Raw genomic sequence first — 19,938 nt, 5'->3', positions numbered from 1 at the left:
TATTAATGCAACATTTTCATTTTAATGTTGCTTTTATTGTGTAAAAAGAACAGATTTAAAATTAATGCAATAGAACAAATTATTTGTCTATAACAGGGCTTTTTATTTGCATGGGGCTTTTCATTTTTCCAAAACATTTCCTTGTTTTTCACTTAATTATAGCCACATTGACAAATAGATGAGAAAAATAAAAGTCACCCCGGATCCCATCATCCATGCACCGGGCCCGGACGCGGCCCTCCCGGGCTCTCCTGCTGCTGTGCTCCCACCTTAACCGTCGCACTTCCCCACGGCCACAGGGTCCGAAGGCCGCCTGCAGCCAGTTTCCCTCGGTTTACTGTGAGTGTCCTTCTGGGACACCAAGTCCTAAACAACATGGTTCCGGCTTGTCACTTGGTAGCTGTGTTGTTCCACTCGGCCCGAACGCCCCATCTACCTGCCTCGTCCTCGCTGGGCCGAATGCCCCGTCTCTCCTCGCTGGGCCCGAATGCCCCGTCTCTCCTCGCTGGGCCCGAATGCCCCCTCTCTCCTCGCTGGGTCCGAATGCCCCCCCTCTCCTCGCTGGACCCGAATGCCCCCTCTCTCCTCGCTGGGCTTGAATGCTCTGCCTCTCTCCTCATTGGGCCCAATTGCCCCGTCTCTCTGGCCCTCGGTGGGCCTAAATGCCAGGTCTATGTAGACCAAGCATGTCAAACTTGCGGCCCGTGGGCCACATGCCTTGTTTATCTGGCCCGCAAGAGCCTTTGAGTTTGACATGCTTGATTTGACCGTGGCTATTGTGTCCCAGTGCCTCCTGTGCCCCTCCTCCTCGCCCACATCGCCCTCACATGCCCTGGAGGTGACGGGGCTTACGTCATCATCGTTGTCATCACTTACAGAGGGGGCCGGGCAGGGCAGCTCTAACCGCCCTCTGCACACCTTACACATGGGAGCTGCTGACGTGCTCAGGAAGATGGTGAAACCGCCAGGAATCGAGGGGGCTGGGGACCCAGCAAGCCTGTCCCCTAATGGGAGGTGCTGGGAGCAGCACAGCTGGCTCCACCAGACCGCAGCCCCAGCTCCGGCCACTCACCCACACCTTCCAGCGGATGCTCAGAGGACCGGCCGGCCCTGCCCTGGCCGCGGGCCAAGGAGAGAGGTCAGGCAGGAGAGAGACTCCGCACACTGTGGTAGTGAAACGCTTGGTTTTATTGAGGATGTTGCAAATCCCTTGTCTACGTGACAGCGTCTCATGCTCGGTCCCACGGGTCTCGGTGCGCGAGGCGCATGCGGGTGTAACGTGTGGTATACACATCAATATACATATGGGGACGCTGAGGAGCATCTCAGCGATGGTTTCTTGGCTGAAGTACATTCATATAAAGTGTCCAAGTTCAGAAGTTAGAAGCGCACAGCCTACAGTCTGAGCAGGCAAGGGCCTTCCGGCTCATGCCACCAACACTGCACAGACCATGCCTGCGGCCGTCCGTGGTCACGTCCAAAGGATGCCCTCTGCCCTCGTGCACCGTCAGCCACACGGAGCCCGAACAGGTGTTCCTGGCGCCCAAACAGGTATCCTTGGGGCTGGAGGCTCATCCCTTCAAACAGCACGCAGGGAAGTGCAGCCACCGAGTCAGGATCAGGTCAGACCCTGTGCCCTTCCCCCTCCCATCGTGTGGACATACTGTGTGCTGCGGGCAGGAGGTGGTCACAGGACACGCCGGGGACAAGGACACACAGAACTGGACACACATGATCACAAGTACTCTGCCCTTCCCATTCACACGGCCGGGTAGTAAAAAGACCTTTTGAGAGATTTCATAGGCTTTAGAGGTGGAAAAGCCAGCTAATTTTATTTCTCTTGCTGGATCAAATTTGTGGCTGGGGCAGACCCGATAGTTTGGTGTAAATAGTTTAGAAATGAAAAGGCCCATCTGTGTTGTGTCGTGTTCTGTGAGGAGGGCACGTGGCCACCGTCCCTTCTCAGACCGGGGAGGGACGGGAGCCGCTCCTCAGCAGCCACGTGACATTACTGTTCAGGATGCGCTTCTTTACAAGGTGACCCCCCAGCACGGAGACCAATGAAATGATTTGGATAAACATGAATTCCAGAGACACCAACCCCTTCTGAGATGTTGGCTTGGACATTTAAAAACAATTGTTTTTGATTACAACACAAATCTCCCAAATAGGAATGAAGGTTAAATGAAGGCCTGGAATCGGAATCGTGGTGCCTGTGCCCCTGGCCTGAGACGGTGAGGCTGACCCTGAGCAGGTGACTGTGGCTGGGCCATGTGGCTAGGATGCCGGCCCGGCCGGGGCCCAACCTGGAAGAGCCTCACTCACGACACAAACGTGCCACCACCCGAGCCGTCCCTTCAGCTCCCTTCCCGCCAGCGGGCTGGCCGCGGGCCTGGGCTGGACGGCGACTGGTGTTCTTATGGAACTGACTTAGGTTTAGCTAACAGAGCAGAAACCCTCCTCACCCCACTGGTCAGAAGTCCTCAAAACTTAACATTTTTCTCAAAAAAACCAAGTCCTTGGTTATGTCAACTTTTCTGTGACGTCTCTAAAGTCCAGACGGAGGACACTGGGTGCCAATCAATGCCCCAAGGAACCAGCTGGGTGTCCAGTGCGCGGTGAGCGCAGAGGGCAGTTTGAAGTGCGTGTGTCCTGCTTTGTCTCCGCAGCAGTGACTCAACCTGCCCTCCTTCCTGCTCAGAGGAGAGGTTCTGGCTGCCTGCCCTAGGGGTTTCCCTGTCCCAGGAGCAGGGGCTGGGCAGGCCTTCTGCCTTCCTTCCTGGCAGCCATGGGCCAGGCCTGGGTGCCTCAGGCGGAGCCCTGCTGGTCACATGAACCCGGCCCAGGATGGTGCACAGCTTGGGGCCCGCGGGGCGGCACACAGTAAGGCATCGCTCACCTGGGCGAGAGGGACCCGGCTGATTTCTCGCAGCATCTGACAGAGGGATGGCAGGACACGTGGGACAGGACACGTCTACGGAATGTATTTCCACTGGGCTTGGTCGTCAAGATCCACATCTTTTTTTAAAAACTATTCCATCTCCCGTTCCCCATTAGAAAAAATACCATTTATAGAGAGAAGAATAAAAACACAGGGCCTCCCCGATGTCGTCAGGGTGCGGGCAAGCCTGCTGGGGAGGGCTGGCTCCACGGGGCCCTTCCCTGCGATGTGAAGTGCCAGCACTAGGAACCCGGCCAGACCCCGCCCTCATTGGGCTGGGGACGAGCCACACCCTACACGGGGGAATGCTGGTGCCGAGCCTGGAAGTCCCGGCCAGGTGCACTCCCCCCTGCCCCCCCGTCCCCAGGACGTGCCCGCAGGATGTGATCACGTAGGGCTCCACGCTCTGCACGTTCTGAGCCTAAGGACACGGGACACTGGGTGCACAGCCGATGCTACCGGTGTCGGCACCTGACTTCGCTGTGGGTGGGGTGTGCCTCATCTCTCCCATGGCACCCATGGGTCCCTCCACAACCAAGAATCAGCCAAGGTCTGGAAGCACTTCCTCTGCCCGCTCAGCTCTAACCCTGAGTGGAAGCAACAGGCCAGGCCTCGACCTGCCCCTGAGCCCTGGCTCGCCTGCCCTGGGCCGTCCTGTGTGCTGTAGGGTGTTGGGCAGAACCCCTGGGTCCCCACGTGCCGGCAGCACCCTTCCCTGCCGTGACTCCGCCCCCGCCTGCCGCCTTCAGCCTGCTTGCTTACTTCTCAAATGTGTCTTTGATAAAGCTGGAAGGAATAATTTAAAAATATGACGTAAGTGGTATTTTTCAAAATGAGTATCTACTAACTTTATTCTCTTTCGGTCCCATGAAGACCTCTGGATGGTCACTGGGTCACTGTTGGACTCAGAAGAAGGAGGGGGGCCAGGCTGGTTATTGTGCGGTAGCCTGGATGCACTCCCACTGGTCCCAAAAAATTAAATACTGCTTCAAAACCCAAGCGAATGGCCCCTTTTACATCTATTTAGAAGTAAACCAAGGAAGGTTTCCTGTGATAAGATCCTACAAGGACACAGAAGCTTCCGGAGCAGCTGGGCCCTGCAGGGGGTGTGGGGCATGGACTTCCTAGGTTACTACTTCTACCTCTACTTCCTCTTCCTCCATAGAGAATGTTTTGCAATTAAAATAATGTGGCATAAGAGTGACCTGGCATAATTACTTATTTTATAAATCATGTTCCTAGCTCTGAATAAATTATTTATTCAAGAATTTCACACCAAGTAATTGCTATTTCTAAGCTTAAGGAAGCCCTACTCAGTAGAACTCAATTTCTATCGTAAACGGAGATTGAAAGCAGTCACTGGGTCACTGGGTCGCTGGACGGGGAGATGGTGCCGCAGAGGTGCCCAGGGCGGCACCGGACCCCCCTTCCCCGCCCCCAGCCGCGTGCCCGTCCCAGTTCAGATGGAGGTTCGGGACAGTGCTGGACACCGGGCACTCCACACCCGCCGCCGGTCAGGGCGTGAGCGAGAACTGGTCCTGCTCCGTGGGCTTCTCCACCCAGGCGCCCAGCCCCGCTTTGATGAACGCCCGGAACATGCAGGCCTTGGCCGCCTGGTACTCCCTCGCCACCAGTTTGGACTCATGGTATATGTTGGGCTTGGTGATCTTGGAGCGCTGTAGGTTGGCGGGAACCTGTGTGAAGACAAGAAAACAAGTATAACCATTAAGAAGTAACAGAAGCTAAACCTGAAGATGTTCAGACAATGGTGTTTAGCGCTGTGCTGGCTCCTGGGGGCAAGGCCACCACGTGAAGGTGCCGCCCACAGAGGGACGGTCCTCTCATGGGACAGAGCCAGCGTCCTCCGAGGTTGTGCTCCCGCCCCAAGGAGCAGCCTTGCAAACGGGAGGTACTCTGCCACCCACAAACAGGGGGTCCAATGTCCATTTCAACACTGTGGCTACTTAAAACCACAGGGTTGTCACTGGGATTCTCACAGTTGAGTTCGGCAACTTGTCTATTCCTCCAAAGCCAGCTTCATAACGAACACCACAGGCCTGACTCACAAATCAATAAAAACTAGTTGATATACAGATTTGCTAAATAGGGTTTTATTTGGGGGAAAGGGTCCTGCTGCTACTAGTGCAGGAAAAAGGTCTAAAATCCTTCCTGGTGGGTTTGACTGAGCCCAGCAATGCCCGTCCTGCGGGCACCCGGCTCTTCGTCTGAGGTGACAGAAGGTCCCAGCAGGAGGGCGAGAAGGGAAGCTGCCTCTGAGCTGAGCTGCGTTAGTTTGAAGAGCCAGGGCCAGACTGCAGGCTGAACACCACCAGAAGGAACAGGTTAGGAGGGTCGTGTGGACGGGGCAGGGCTGTGACAGGACGGACAAGCGATGGGGGGTGGGGCGGGTGTCGCCGCGGGGGCGCCTCAGTACCTTGCCGTGCACACGCATCCAGCGACAGTACAACGCGTGCTTACACAGGCGTGACGCTCGGCCAAGCTCATCCTTGCCCGTCGTGGAGTTGATGACCTCGATGGCCGAGTCGCCCACCGTCCAGTTGACGCTGAAGTTGGGTGCCTTCCCTGGCTGCCGCGCTTCTGCGTTGCTGATGCCTGGGAGGGAGAGACGGGCCAGGTGACACGGAGCCCCACACGACAGGTGAGTGGGACCAGGTGGGCTCACACAGTCCAGTGTTACCTCCCGCTGCCCAGGGATGCACCATCTGCTGGGAGGCAGGCTGAAGGTCACGGAGCCTAAAACCTCATCTTCACGCCACTTCTGACTCCCGGGAGCAGCCTGTGCACAGACGGCAAGCCGCTTCGTAGCTCAGGGTCCCACAGAGTCGTGCCAGGTGCTCCTCAGTGGATGACACCGGCCCTGGAGCTCAGGCCCTGAAGCCGGGCCCACCCCGCCTCGCACGCCCTACACTCCATGCAAGAGCCAACTTCCTAACATGTCTTCTTACCACATTTCAACGATTTCTAGGACTAATGCTTCATTCATTTATTTCCACTCATCCAATCAAGGCCACGATTCTGCAAAGTGTCCCTGTGGCTCCACTTGTCACTTCTGACGTGTGTTCTAAGAAACTAGATTGGTCTGGTTTCTCTCTGATCTGAGTTACTGACGAGTCCCACTTCCTCGTGGCCAGGCTTTCATTCTCTCCCTTTGTAGCCAATGTGTAGTTTTAGTGCAGTGCAGTCAAAGCAACCTGTACAGGTAGTTTTGATTCAAGTACTCAGGACAGTGACCATGTGATGCACTGCAGAGCTGAGCAGCATGACGGACTGAAGAGAAAAGTGCTAATTCGTTATCAAGTCTGTTACTGAAAGGAGACCACTGTGAGCCCCAACTTCAAATGGAGCCTCTGTCTCCACTTCCAGCAATTGCTCTACATCACACCCGTGTCAGGCAGGGCCCCAGGGAGACAGAATGGTAGGGTGTGCGGAGAGTTATGATGAAGGATTGGCTCCCCAGGTGGCGGTAGGTTAGGGTTAGAGAAGTCCCATGACCTGCCCGCTGTGAGCTGGAGACCCAGGACAGCTGGTGGTGTAGCTCCGTCTGAATCCAAAGGCAGAGAACCTGGGGGCCGACGGTGTGAGTCCCAGCCAACAGGAGAAGGTGAGATGAGCCATCCCAGCTCAATCAGCCAGGCAGGAAAAAGGGATAAATTCCTTGAATGCGGGCCTCAGTGGATTCAATGTGGGTGGACCCATACTGGGGAAGCAGTCTGCTTTACTGGATCCACCTATCAAATGCTGACCTCACCTGCAAACACCCCCAGAAAGAACAAGTACTCTGGGTACATGTGGCCAGCCAGAATGATGCAAACCTTCGTTTACTGTGGTTTATACCGAACGACGTCTGTCCTGCACAGTTGTTGGGGTTTCCCGGCGTTCCCATCGCCTTTGTGTTTTATTGTCCAGAAAAGAAGCGCGCCCCTTCACCTTTGAAAGGCCATTCAGCTTCTCAGGTTATTCATGAAAATACTTTCACTTTCTTCTAAAAGACATCCTTTTTTGAGCTCTGACATGATTAGCTGTTCAAGCTCTGACATGGTTCTCTGTTCAAAATAGGCTTGCTGCTGACTCATCCTGTCATCACATTGCTGATTTATAAGATAAATGGATCCCACTATTTTCTTTCTTAGAGGTGTGTCTGCTTCATTTTGCTAAGTATCCTTACATGTTCCCTCCAAAAATATACACTGGAGATGGATCTTCTTTATCCTGGAAGATCTAAACATTATCACGTTATCAAAATACCCGACACCAGAATGCTGCTGCCACTGGCTCAGCATTCGAGAAACAGTCTGCTGCCGGAGCCTGAGTGCTGTCTCTGTTCTTCACAGAACTCTAACCCTCGTCCAGAAGGGTCACGCAGGCCCCTGGTCTGTCCCTATCACTAGGCCGAGGGAGAAACTGAGGCACAAACCTGCCAGCAGGGTGGAGCTACAGCAGCCGGCCTCGGCTCTGCCTCAGGCTCCGGCTGCCGGCTGGGTGGCCTCAGCATGGCCCTAACCCCATGGCTGGGGGCCTCAGGCTTTGGGGTTGGAGGTGATACTGGGGACAGGAGAATGAAGAGCAGTTCTTCTATTCTGTTATATATTTCATATTTTTTCAAACATGTAGAATTCACTGATGAGTTTAAGGCCTCTGTCTTGCAAAGGCTACTTTTCAGTATCTTTTTATAGCCATTCATGCACTTCGTGTACATCTGATCTGATAAAAATAACCTGACTTTTATAAATGAGCTCTCGTTTCAGTATCTTAGAATATTCCTTTAGAAAATGATCCTGTCCTCTGAGACTCTGCCGTGGACTCGATGTTGCTTCAACTCATCAAGACACCGACTAGCAGCTGTTCTGAGCAGCGCCTGTGTGCCACGTGCTCACACAGTGTCTTCAGTGTCTGTGGATCCAGGAGATGAGTGACAGCGGAGATTAAGCCACGTACTCAAACGCAGAATAGGGAGTAAACAGGGAGAACGTATTCTCCGATGCACAAGACAGCCGTATGCCAACACAACGGCACTTCACAACTTCCAGGAGGCTCCATGGGTGTGGATGCTACAGTTTCAACTTCCCCACAATTGTTTTATCAGACTCTACTTTTCCTTAAAAAATAATGGCTAAGGTTAGGGAGCTGTAACATTTTATCTGAGACAACCTCTGTGCCCCGCTCGTGCGTAAGCGCTGCGGTCTGCGAGCCGCACTTTCGGTACCACACGGCTTCCTTCTGTTACCGCGCGCTGCGGCCAGCGCACACACACACCAGGAAACTCAGTTCAGGCTATGGTTTTAGTTCTGAGCTTAAAAGGTGAGTAAAACGATATTTTCGGCAGGATAAAAAATACCTTGTGTCTTTTAAAATAGGGGTGAACTGAGAAGTTAGGACCTTTGAATTCAAAAGCTCTTGCTCACTTTGCTGATAGCCACTGAAATTCTGAAAGAACTAACAAACCAGTGACAGTGAGCGTACAGGGAAAGTGCCAGAACCACGGACACGTGGGCTTGGGCCGGTCCACACAATCACATCCCTGACACATCCATGTGTCAAGGGCACATTTCAATGAGATGACCACCCTACTAAGAGCAAACTGGGTGCGAGGAGCCAGGTCAGGCTGCCAGCTGCACAGGGGCTGGCTCTGCGGTGGCAGCTCATCACCATGACCACACAGGCTGGTGGCCAGCCCAGCTGGATCTCGGACAGCCCGTGTGTATAATTTCCACAGCATCTCTTAGTCTCTCCGTGGAGACAGGGCCTGAATACATACGTATGAAAGACAGATGCAGAGGTGCCACATCTGGGCGGCCGATCCTTTACAAATGGTGAGGTTTTCACTGGTAAGAGATAACCTGGCCCCAGGACTCACGTAACAGCCCCCTCCTCCCTCCAGTGGCCAGACTGACCCCGAGGAAAAGCTACTCCACAAGCCGCTGCCCTGTGGCGCTTTTATCCACACGACGCGGCACTGCGCACGGGTTTATCTGGAAGAGGTGAGGTCACAATGGGATACTTGCCACTGAGCAGAGGCTTGTTGAGGGTGTAGAGAGGGGGCAGGTCTTCGATGTTCGAGATCCGCTGGTACATGGCTCTGGAGAGGTGGTCCCCGTGGTACAGGCTGCCCAAGATGATGCTGGAGAAGTAAATCGGCTCCACGAAGATGCTGAGCAGGGAGCCCTGGACGCCCACCACGTTCCACCTGCGGCAGAGGGAGCGGGCTCAGCGGGCGCGGCGTCTGCCGCAGACCTGACGCCGCTAATTCTGCACCATGCCGGCCAATTAAAGAGAGAGCAGCTAGAAATAACCGACTTAGCAGTTTAGAGTTTTAAAGAGAAAAAGCTACTTAAAAAGCATTTTAGCTGTGAAATAACCTTTTGCCATGATGACACGCTTACTGAAGGTAAGTTCTAGCAAGGTATCCAAGAGACATGCTTCTTGTGAGGAAAATCAAAAGGGAAAGTATTTTATCACTTCCAATAGAAATGATCTCCCTGGAGTCCTCAGAAACATTGAACGGTCATTCTCCTGCTCCTTGGCGACACCTCCGACTCAGGTTTCTTTTCACACAACCAGCCATGCCCCGGGAGGAGGTGTGCGCTCCCCGCTGCCCATCGGTCGCTGAGCCTGCCCTGCCAGGCACAGCAGTGGCGACACTGGAACCCACTGGGACCGACTGCAGGACCCTTAGTAACCAATCACTCACTTCGCTGACATCCAGGCGTTTGTTTGAGATCTCAGACACCACCCCTCAAACACGCCGCTGCTCTCTCTCTCAGCCCCAACAGGAGAAACACTCCACGGCCTGGGGAGTCCGCACCCTCAGTGCTGGCCAAGTCCACGGGGCAGATGACACAGCCCGCGTGGTCCTGGAGCCGGGGCTGTCTGGCCAGGGACAAGCAGTAAAAAGGCAAACACATGAATCAAGAATTAAAAGTTGAGCTGAAATGCATTTGAGGGAGAGCAAGGTTCCACGACAGAGCGGAAGAGGGGCGCTGACTTCAGGGAAGGCTCGGAGGAGATGACCCTGAACTCGGCCCCAGAGCGGGAGTGAGGCAGAGGGAACGAGCCACCACCCAGACCCAGCAGGGGACAGGCCCGGGCCAGGGCGGGGCCAGGGCAGGGACAGGCCTGAGCAGCCTCCGCAGGCCCTGGCTGTCCTCAGAGCGGGAGCTCCTGAAGGCCTTGCAGGGAGGGGTGGGGCCAGGTGACCTGCCAGCCGTGTGGGGAAGGTCCGGTGGGACGGCAGCCGGGTGGGGTCGTAGGACAGCCGCCTCCGCAGCGCAGGTCAGAGATGAGTGGGGGCAGCAAAATTTAGAAACGTTAGTGCTCCCCTGTCCCCTCTCCCTGTGTCCCCTCTCACCACTGGCCACTGGCTCTGCCCTATCTCCGGCCTCCAGGAGGGTGGGCGGTGCCTCATGGTCGGAGCTGGGAACAGCCTCCGCATGAGCCTCGCCCTGAATCCTGGCCCACTCAGCTCCACGTCCCACACTCAGGCCAAACTCGCTCCTTCGTCCCTGTCACTGCAAGAGACCTCCTTTCTCACGGATCCAGAAGCCACCGCTGCTGGGGCACAGCCCCCACCCTAGCGCCCATCCCCAACAGCAGCCGCCTGACCTGTGAAAATGCCGGTCAGACAAGGCCACTCCCTTCACAAAACCCGCCAACACTCCCATCTTCTCTGAGAAAAGGCCATCATTCCCACCACCGCCAGCCCGTCCGACCCGGCTCCTCCCCCCTGACCCCTCCAGCCTCAGTGCCTCCCACGCTCAGCTCGGGCCACCAGGGTCCTGCTGCTCCCTCCAGAGCCCTTCCCTCAGGTCCGTCATCCCGGAACATGGCCCCAGGGCCCTTGAGCAGCCCCCTGACCACGGTCCCCATCGCTGTCTCTGTGGAAAGTCCCGCTTGGTGCCCTGTGCCAGCACCTCCTGTGTTACTTGCGGGTCTCTGTTTTGTCTCCCCACCCCTACCAGCAGGTAAGCTCCTGGGGGAAGGACTCTGTTTACCTCCCTGATCTGTCCCAGCTTAAACTGCGCACCAGGGACATACAGGTCAATAGTAGGTGCTGAGCGAGCAAGCCCTCCAATTCCTCCCTCTCCCACCTCCTAAAACAAGATTAAAACACAGGTTTCCCATCTTACAAGGAAAAGCAGGACAGGACTGGATGCTTACCAAAACCACAGGGCACCCTTTCTGTGTAAATTCAGGCCATCTTAGGCAGAACTCAACCTCCTGGGGCCCACTTTAAAACACTGATGCTGCAGAAAGCTCGGTTTGTTATGAGTCGTTAATTCGGACACATGCTTCAGAAGAGTTCCAGGAGCTTCGGAGTGCTCTGTGGAGGCCCCGGTGGACGTGGTGTGCACACTGCCACTCTGCTGACAAGCTCCACCCCCGAGCCTCACAAAGGACAGCCAGGACCGAACTGGCATCACCAGTAGCAAAAGTGCCCAGTGATGGCCAAGGGGCCCAGGGATGGCCAAGGAGTTTCAGTGATGGCCGAGGGGCTCAGTGATGGCTGAGAGGTGCCCAGTGATGGCCGAGGTGCCCAGTGATGGCCGAGGGGCCCAGGGATGGCCGAGGGGCCCAGTGATGGCTGAGAGGCGCCCAGTGATGGCCGAGGGGCCCAGTGATGGCCGAGGGGCCCAGTGATGGCTGAGAGGCGCCCAGTGATGGCCGAGGGGCCCAGGGATGGCCGAGGGGACCAGTAATGGCCAAGGGGCCCAGTGATGGCTGAGAGGCGCCCAGTGATGGCTGAGAGGCGCCCAGTGATGGCTGAGAGGCGCCCAGTGATGGCTAAGGGACATGTGTCACTGCAGCCAGGATCCAAGCTGTCAAACGTCCCCAGTGAACCTGGTGAAGACGGGAAACTCGGGAGGTGGTTGCCAAGCGTCAAACCCCTCCCTGCGGCCCCCACCCCGGGGAGGGTGCAGGTTCACAGTTTGCGGGTGACACTAGCTTGGGTGACACTGGAAGAGCCACCAGGTGCTGAGTGCTCACTCGGCTACTGTGCTCGCTGCCCAGGCCGCTTTCTCTCTCACCTTCCTTGCGTCTTTCTCAGAGGACAGGGCTCAGAGCGCTGCCATGCCAGTGAGTCCCTGGGTCCGTAAAGTGCCTGGCCCAGTTCTGAGAGGCTGAGTGTGCAAGTGGCCAGTGGCCAGTGGCCAGACCAGTTGTCCCAGGAGAGCTCTGACCCAACCACAGCCTCCACGGCACCTGGCCCAGACGGTCAGGACTTGGTCAGCTGCCCTCACTATAGTCCCTGCTTCCAACTTGGGGTCCCTCAGAGAAAACCCGGTCTGCCCCCCGCCAGAGGCGGCCCTGCATCTGGCGAGTGAGCCACAGCCTCCATGGGACACACCTGAGACTCCCTGGTCCCGTGGAGCTGCCCCGCCTGGCCTGCCCACCTGGTGGGGAGGCCCCCCTGCCACAGCAGCTCTGAATAACCATGCTGTCTGCCCTCAGGCAGGTGGTCTCTGGGGGTCTGGAGACCCTGGCGCCTTCTCACAGCCCAGCTGACGCAACTTGCCGTAAGATGGTTAACCCCTCTCTCGTCACTGTGACCCATGCAGCCTTGAGGGGGGTCGTGGCTGCCTTCAGCCAAACTGCCCACCGACCCACCAGACAGACAGCACCTGGTGACCCCAGCAGTAGCTCTGAACCCCCCTCCCCGCCCCCAGCCCCCTGTGGCCTCACTCCTACGCCTGCCCTCTGCCCCTGCGCCCACGTCCTGCCCGCAGGCTGGGACCTACTGGACACTGCTCTGTTCCCTGTGAGAGACACAGGACACCTCGCCAGCACCTGCCCACTGCCTCTCATCCGTGACAGCCACTTGGGCGGCTGCTCATTTCATTCCCTTGGGACAGGACTGGACGCCACGCTGTTTCTGGGCCAGGGCTGTTCTGGTTGTAAGCATGGCCATCTGTTGTTGTGATACTGAATATTAAGCCCCTTTCAACCACACCTGAGTTTACAAAAGTGAGGTGAGTCTAGGAGGATGGGGGCCAGCTGCCAGGGGAACTGACTACATAATTAGAGGGGGTGGGAAGAGGAACTGGGCGTCAAACTGATCACCAATCATCAATGATATAATCAATCATGGCTACGTGAGAGAAATCTGCATAAAACCCAACAGGCTGGTGAACACATCAGGTGCTGGGAAAGGGGGCCAGAGAGCATGGAGATCCTTGTACCCCATCCTCCTAGGCATCTCTTTCATGAGGCTGTTCCTGACTTGTATCCTTTACAATAAAATGGTAACTAGGTAACTGTAGTCCCTGAGTTCTATGAGCCGTTCTAGCAAGTTACTGAGCCTGAAGAGGGCGTGAGGGAACCCCAACTTGCAGCCAAGTCAGGCAGCAGTGTGAGTACCTGGGCAGTCTCATCAGACTGTCCCGTCCCCTCTGGGGGCTGTGCTGACACCAGGTGACACCTGAATGGGCTTGGCTTGTAGGACTGGAGTGTGTGGTGTGGGGCTGGGAGGAGTGGGTGTGGCCAGGGTCCCATGCTGTCCCTCCTCCTTCCCTCCGGCCTGTTTTTGCTTTTCCCTGTGATGACGTGTCACTGCGTACAGCGGACGGCACAGATCATAGGGGCGCACATCTGTGAATTTTGACTCTTACATGCCTGTGTATGACCCTGTTTCAACGAGACATGGAACATTCCCACGACCCCCAGCCACGCCCTCCCAGCAACGCCCTGCATGATGGACGGAGCTGTAGGGTTGGCTTTACAAGCTGGGCTCTCACTTGCTGATTATGTGAACCAGAAACTACTCCTATGGCGTTTCTTTCAACTGGGGGTTTTGGTAAATGAGTTTTAAAATGTCCATTTAGTCAAACGTATTCATGTAGCTGTATAATCTGGGCTTTCTGGGCCTTAAGCATCCTGCTGAGTGGAAGCCATAAACACTGCCAGGGGCCCTTTTCACCCCAGGGCCTTACTGGTTGGGCTGTGCTTTGCGTGCAGTATGGAGGCCTTGCTTGTCTTGGTTCCTATACAGACTGCTAACCAGGACAATCTGCTAACCAGTTCATCTCCTCCGTGAGCCCCAAGTATAGCAGAGACTGGCTGCCACCCCACATCCCCTCCCTTCCTCTGAGCTTCGACCCCCCCCTATTCCAGTCGGCACCCCGCGAATGTTTCTGCCCAGCTGCCTCCCCAACCACCTGTCTTTCCTCCTTCCACTGTGGGGATCTCTAAAATCAATAAAAAAAAACATTAAAAATACATCACTGGGTTTGGTTTGCTACACTTGTGTGTATATGTGTGTTTTATAATTGAGGACAGCTTGTCCTCTTGTTTTCCTCTGTGTTGCTGTCTGGCCTGGAGAAAGAGGCGACAGTGACCCCACAACATGAGCTGGGGGTCCACCTTTCCCTACTCTTCTAATCTCGAGAGAAGATGATAGAAGACAGGGTCACTGCCCCAAGGATGTGGGGACCTCACAGCAGGCCCGTCTGGGTGAGCGGCTGCCTCTCCCTCCACCTGCCTCCTTTCTCTGATGTTCTTTAATTTCTTTCTTTCTTGGAGGTGAGTAGGGAGGGTGACTGGTTTAATGCTTTAATGGCCGTAACTCTATTCCAAACTTCTGTCTACTCTTGAGTCAGCTTTAGAAGTACACTTTTCTGAACATTTTAAATTTCATCTCAGTGTTGCAACACTGGTACGAAGGTGCCCACGTCTCTGCTGTAACTGCCTGCAGCGTATTTCAGCTCCACTGCGTCCTGGCCGTCCTTCTATCGTCATTCTCGGTCGAAGCTGCCCGAGTTCTGCCGATTTCATTGTCCTGTCCAGAGACCTAACCCCGGGGTGTCACTGCTCACGGGGCATCTTTGTTTCCTCCTTCTCCTCGGCGGGGTTTGTTCTGTTGTTCTCTTCCCAGCCTAGCGCTATGTGCTTTGGTCATTTACCTACAGTCATTTTCTAGTGCCCCCGGCAATTTCTTCTGTGAGCCCTGAGGTATAACTGGCATGCGCTATGTTGTATATATTGAAGCATACGATTCGGTAAGTTGGACACGTGTTTCTACCCAGGAGACCATCACCCCCCACACCTTGCTCACACCTTGTTCACCTTGTCCCATTCCTTCCTCACTGTCCCTCTTACTCTGGTCCCCACCCTGGGCAACCACCGATATGCTCCTGTCACTGTAGACCAGTTTGCACGTTCTAGAAATTTACATACTTTTTGGGATCTGGTTTCCTTTACTCTGAATAATTGCTTTGAGATTTGTCCAGGCTGCATGTGCATCATTGTTTGTTATTATTATTATTTTCCTGAGTGGTGCTCCACTGCATGGAGAAGCATCGTTTGGCCATCCTGTGCCACTGCTGCCACTTGGATTGCTTCCAGTTTTTGACATTACAAAGACAGTTGGACACATGTCATTATACATTTGTCCAAATCCACAGAATGTGCACCACCAAGAGTGACCCTAACGTAATCTGTCAGCGTAGGTTCATCCATTGTAACCATGTGCCCTCTGGTGGGGAATGGGTAATTGGGGGAGGAGATGCAGGGGGGTGGGGGGAGAGGGCATATGTGAATCCTTGCACCTTTGTCTTAATTTTGTTATGAATCTAAAGAAATGTGTAAGATGGTAGTCTTCCATTGTGTGTTTTACCACAATTATAGTAAGTCAGTGATGCCACCAATAATTACACAGAATATATAGCAGATCACAAGATAATCAGCACACTAACATAGAAAGTATAAAGTTGTAGGAATTAATCTGTTAAAAACTGCCTAACATTTTTGTGAAAAACTATCAACGCAAAGGAAATATTTTAAATATGGAGATAAAATATTCATGGATGGACTGATTTAACTTCATATCAATTCCTTCCAACTAAGTCCATAAGTTCAATGCAGTTCCATATGAAATCTCAGCAAGACATTGGGAGACACTTAACAAGCTGACTCTAAAATACGTACAGAAGACCAGAGTTTCATAAAAGGCTACCAAAAGTTTGAAAAAAAAATGAGTAAAGAATGACAGTTTTATCCAATCAGATCTTTAAACTATTAAAATGTCAGAATTATCTATACATATAAAAGACTAAGTAACCATTACAACTGGTCCACCAAATGACCGGTAGACCAGTCGCTATGATGTGCACTGATCACCAGGAGGCAGACACTTAATGCAGGAGCTGCCCCCGGTGGTCAGTGTGCTCCCACAGGCAACCTCTTGTTATACTTCCACTCTTACTCCCTCCACCCCGGCTGGCCCCGATCGGTCTAATTGGGACTGGGCGAGATGACCCAAATCGGCCCCAATCGCTGGCCAGGCCGAGGAACCCCACCTGTGCACGAATTCATGCACCAGGCCTCTAGTAGACTAATAAAGAATCTAGAGCAGTGGTTCTCAACCTTCCTAATGCTGCGACCCTTTAATACAGTTCCTCATGTTGTGGTGACACCCAACCATAAAATTATTTTCGTTGCTACTTCATAACTGTAATTTTGCTACTGTAAACAATATGTAATTATATATGTGTTTTCTGATGGTCTTAGGCGACCCCAGTGAAAGGGTTGTTCGACCCCCAAAGGGGTCGCGACCCACAGGTTGAGAACCGCTGATCTAGAGTCTAGAAATAGACCCATCCTTGTGAGGGAGCTCAGTATATAACACGTGTCTTCACAAATCAGGGAGAAAATAAAGGTTATTGAATAGAAGGGAGTGGAAAAACTGACCCACTGTATTAAAATAAAGCTAAATTATAATACAAAAGTGTTAAAGGCCTAAATGTGAAAGTGAAATGATAAAGGTCTTAGAAAGAAGGACAGCAGAATATTTTTATGCCCATAATTTGAGGAGGGATTTCTTAAATAAGATCCTAAAAGTACAAATTATAGGGTGACAAATTAATGGATAAGATTATATCAAAATTTGGGGTTTCTATTCCAAAAAGGATGGCACAAAGTTAAGAGGGACTTGGCCGTGGAGGAGGCACTGAGTCGTCTCACACTGTTAAGGGTTACAAACTACAAAAGGAACTTTTGCGAATCTAGATGAAGAGGTCATGCGGTCCGAAAGACAATGGCCAGGATATACACAGGAACTCACAGGAGCAAGACGGGGGGCTGAGGAGATGCTCAACACGCCTAGTGAGAAGAGAAACAGACCGAAACCCTGAGACAGCATCAGGAGTGGGGAGCTAACCTCGGCACTGCCGATGTGCGTGCAGCTGGAGGACCGCCGGGTACGCCCGATCGTGCTGCGTGAGGAGCCCTGGGTACCACGGCCTATAACGAGCTGCTTACGGGGTCTCAAGGCTGCCTGGGGAGCTTGAGGAAATCCATGTGCCCACCACGAGGGGAAGGACATAATGTGGCCACGGCTACGATGCAGGAGGCAACGGGCTGGACATGACAGCATCAGGGAGAGTCCCCCAAACACGGGGTGAATGAAAATACGGGGTACAGAATGGGATTTGAAGCACAATGCCAAATCTGTAAACTAACAACATACACCTATTTTTCAAGGACACGGACACACACACTCACACACAGAAACGGTATGGACAGCGAATACAAAGGGCATGTGATTAGTAAACACATCATGTGGGCACCGTGCTGGGTGGGAATGGGCCACGGTGTACGATTAACTTAGCTCCGCATCCCCTAGGTTCCCTGACGTGACCATTAGAGAAAGTCAAGAGCAGGCTTACAAACAACGGACAAGATGTGCACCACACGCGTCGGCCCTGAGAGCTGTCGGGAGGCAGTCAGGACCCACACGCATGGGCTGTGGAGCACTCTGGGGGAGGGGTTTTATTTTACATGCTTTTCTACCACGGAACTTCGTGCCATCTGCCCATGTACCTTTTTTCAAATAAACATTTGTTAAAAGATAAAGAACTATGAGAACTGAGACCAGCATCTGAAGAAATGGGAATCTGCCTGGGACGCAGGCTCCTGAAAGAATAACACTTCTCAGGGGGAGGCAAACTCGGGGTCTCTGCAGCACCCAGCCTCCCCTCCCCATGAGGGGGTGCTCTCGGTGCTCAGAGCACAATGCCTGTGAGGGTGTCACATTGTTTCTAAATGTAAATACCAATCACCCCAAATACTAACTGAATAGTAAGTATGACCATTAAAGTGCATGTTTGATGAATGAGGAACCTCTTTGCTTTCTCTGGGAGCAAATCATTTTATAAGGTCACAGTGAAACACATCAGTTCACCCCAGAAGCCCACATCTATAATAATCTATAATAATAAAAGCATAAAATGCTAATTAGACTGGACAGCCGAATGTCCTTCCGGACAAAGCTGCGGCGGCTGCGAGGGCCGAGGGCAGCAGTGGTGAGGTAATGGGGGGGGCGCCTTCCCCTGATTGCCCAGTCACCTCCTGCAGAGGGGAGCGGGCCTAAGCCGTTAGTAGGACATCCCCTGAGGGCTCCCAGACTGTAAGAGGGGGCAGGCCGGGCTGAGGGACACCCCCCTCCCAGTGCACGAATTTTCATGCACCGGGCCTCTAGTATAACAATAATAATAAAGGGCAAGATGCTTGTTTTGATGAATGGCAGTGGCAGCCTGGAGCCTCCTGGGTAAAGGCCCACCTTCACTCCCTCGAAGGGTCCTGGAGCCCCCTAGAGCCTTTATCTTTCAAAGAATGTGGGGAACATTGAAGTGGGGAGTGGGAACAAAACCAAACCATTTTGAAAGTAGGTAACTGGCATAGGAGGAGGGTCAGGTGCCCACAAGGGCACAGTTGGGGGTACCCAGGAACCAGCAGGAGTGAGTCTGGTGCAGCGGGGAGGGTCAGGTGCCTGCAGAGGCACAGTGGGGGGTACCCAGGAACTGTAAAGGGCAAGTCTAGTGCAGTGGGGAGGGTTGGGTGCCCCCAGGGGCATAGTGGGGGGTACCCAGGAACCAGCAGGGGTGAGTCTGGTGCAGTGGGGAGGGTCAGGTGCCTGCAGAGGCACAGTGGGGGGTACCCAGGAACCATAAAGGGTGAGTCTAGTGCAGTGGGGAGGGTCAGGTGCCTGCACAGGCATAGTGGGGAGTACCCTGGAACCATAAAGGGTGAGTCTGGTGCAGTGGGGAGGGTTGGGTGCCCCCAGGAGCATAGTGGGGGGTACCCAGGAACCAGCAGGGGTGAGTCTGGTGCAGTGGGGAGGGTCAGGTGCCCCCAGGGCACAGTGGGGGGTACCCAGGAACCAGCAGGAGTGAGTCTGGTGCAGTGGGGAGGGTCAGGTGCCTGCAGAGGCACAGTGGGGGGTACCCAGGAACCAGCAGGGGTGAGTCTGGTGCAGTGGGTGCCCCATGGCCTTACCGTGCCATCTTGTCGCTGCAGGACATGGTGAGCAGCCTCTCCCCCTGCAGCACCCCGTCCCACGTCTGGATGCTCGCATTCGAGCGCACGGGGATCGTCCCCTCACCAGATTCTATTTTCGTCCGCAGCTGTCCCCTGGCTTTGCGATTCGGGTGCCTGTCTGCTGGTTCTAAGAGAGAAACGGGAGAAGGAAGCCACTGGTAGGAAATCATCTGCTTCACTCACTGAGAAGCACGTCTAACTACACCCCACACATTTATCACACAGTCCGCCTGTATGTGCTTGTGGTTGTTCTGTATCTATAGGACATACGTACATTATAAGTATATAAAATTGGACAGGAAGGATATAATATGAACCAAATTCACAGAAGTGGCCTTCTCAGGGGTTGGGGAAGACGAGGGCTTCCATTTTAACTAAAGTGATTGACTTCCATTGTTAAAAAGGAACTGAAGCAAATAGGACAAAACGCTAACATTTGCTCCTTCTACGTGTTGGATATTTGGGTGTTTGTTATATTTTCCCCCACATTTTAAAAATTTCATAAGGAAACCCATAGGGTTTCAGGAAGCTCACAGGAAGCACGCACAGACAGTGACTACCTCTGGGCCATATGAAAACGGGTGATTTAAATTTTCTTTCTTATTTAAAAAATATTTAAATTGATTTGTGTTGCCTTTATAATCAAGAAAAACAATGCAATCAAATGT

At 53.6% G+C, this 19,938-nt stretch overlaps 1 protein-coding gene across 2 annotated transcripts in view; it reads right to left on the bottom strand.

The window, feature by feature from the left end:
* Positions 1-79: 79 nt before the first annotated feature.
* The window catches only part of ADARB1 (adenosine deaminase RNA specific B1), a gene marked incomplete at its 5' end in the record, with an annotated part of 102,369 nt that continues 82,510 nt past the window's right edge, over positions 80-19,938 (bottom strand). The window contains 4 exons of one of the 2 annotated variants that reach the window (XM_081086984.1): positions 80-4,635; positions 5,376-5,554; positions 8,965-9,146; positions 19,229-19,397. In XM_081086984.1, the coding sequence (XP_080943110.1) occupies positions 4,456-4,635; positions 5,376-5,554; positions 8,965-9,146; positions 19,229-19,397 (710 nt within the window). In that variant the 3' untranslated portion in view covers positions 80-4,455. The remainder of the gene's footprint in view (positions 4,636-5,375; positions 5,555-8,964; positions 9,147-19,228; positions 19,398-19,938) is intronic. The other variant, XM_081086985.1, reaches the window with a different exon arrangement.

This window comes from Myotis nattereri (assembly GCF_964212035.1).
Source record: "Myotis nattereri genome assembly, chromosome: 3".
NCBI classification, from domain to species: domain Eukaryota; kingdom Metazoa; phylum Chordata; class Mammalia; order Chiroptera; family Vespertilionidae; genus Myotis; species Myotis nattereri.
The sequence above is the reverse complement of the archived record's forward strand: the minus strand, read 5'-3'. Positions and strand labels throughout refer to the sequence as shown.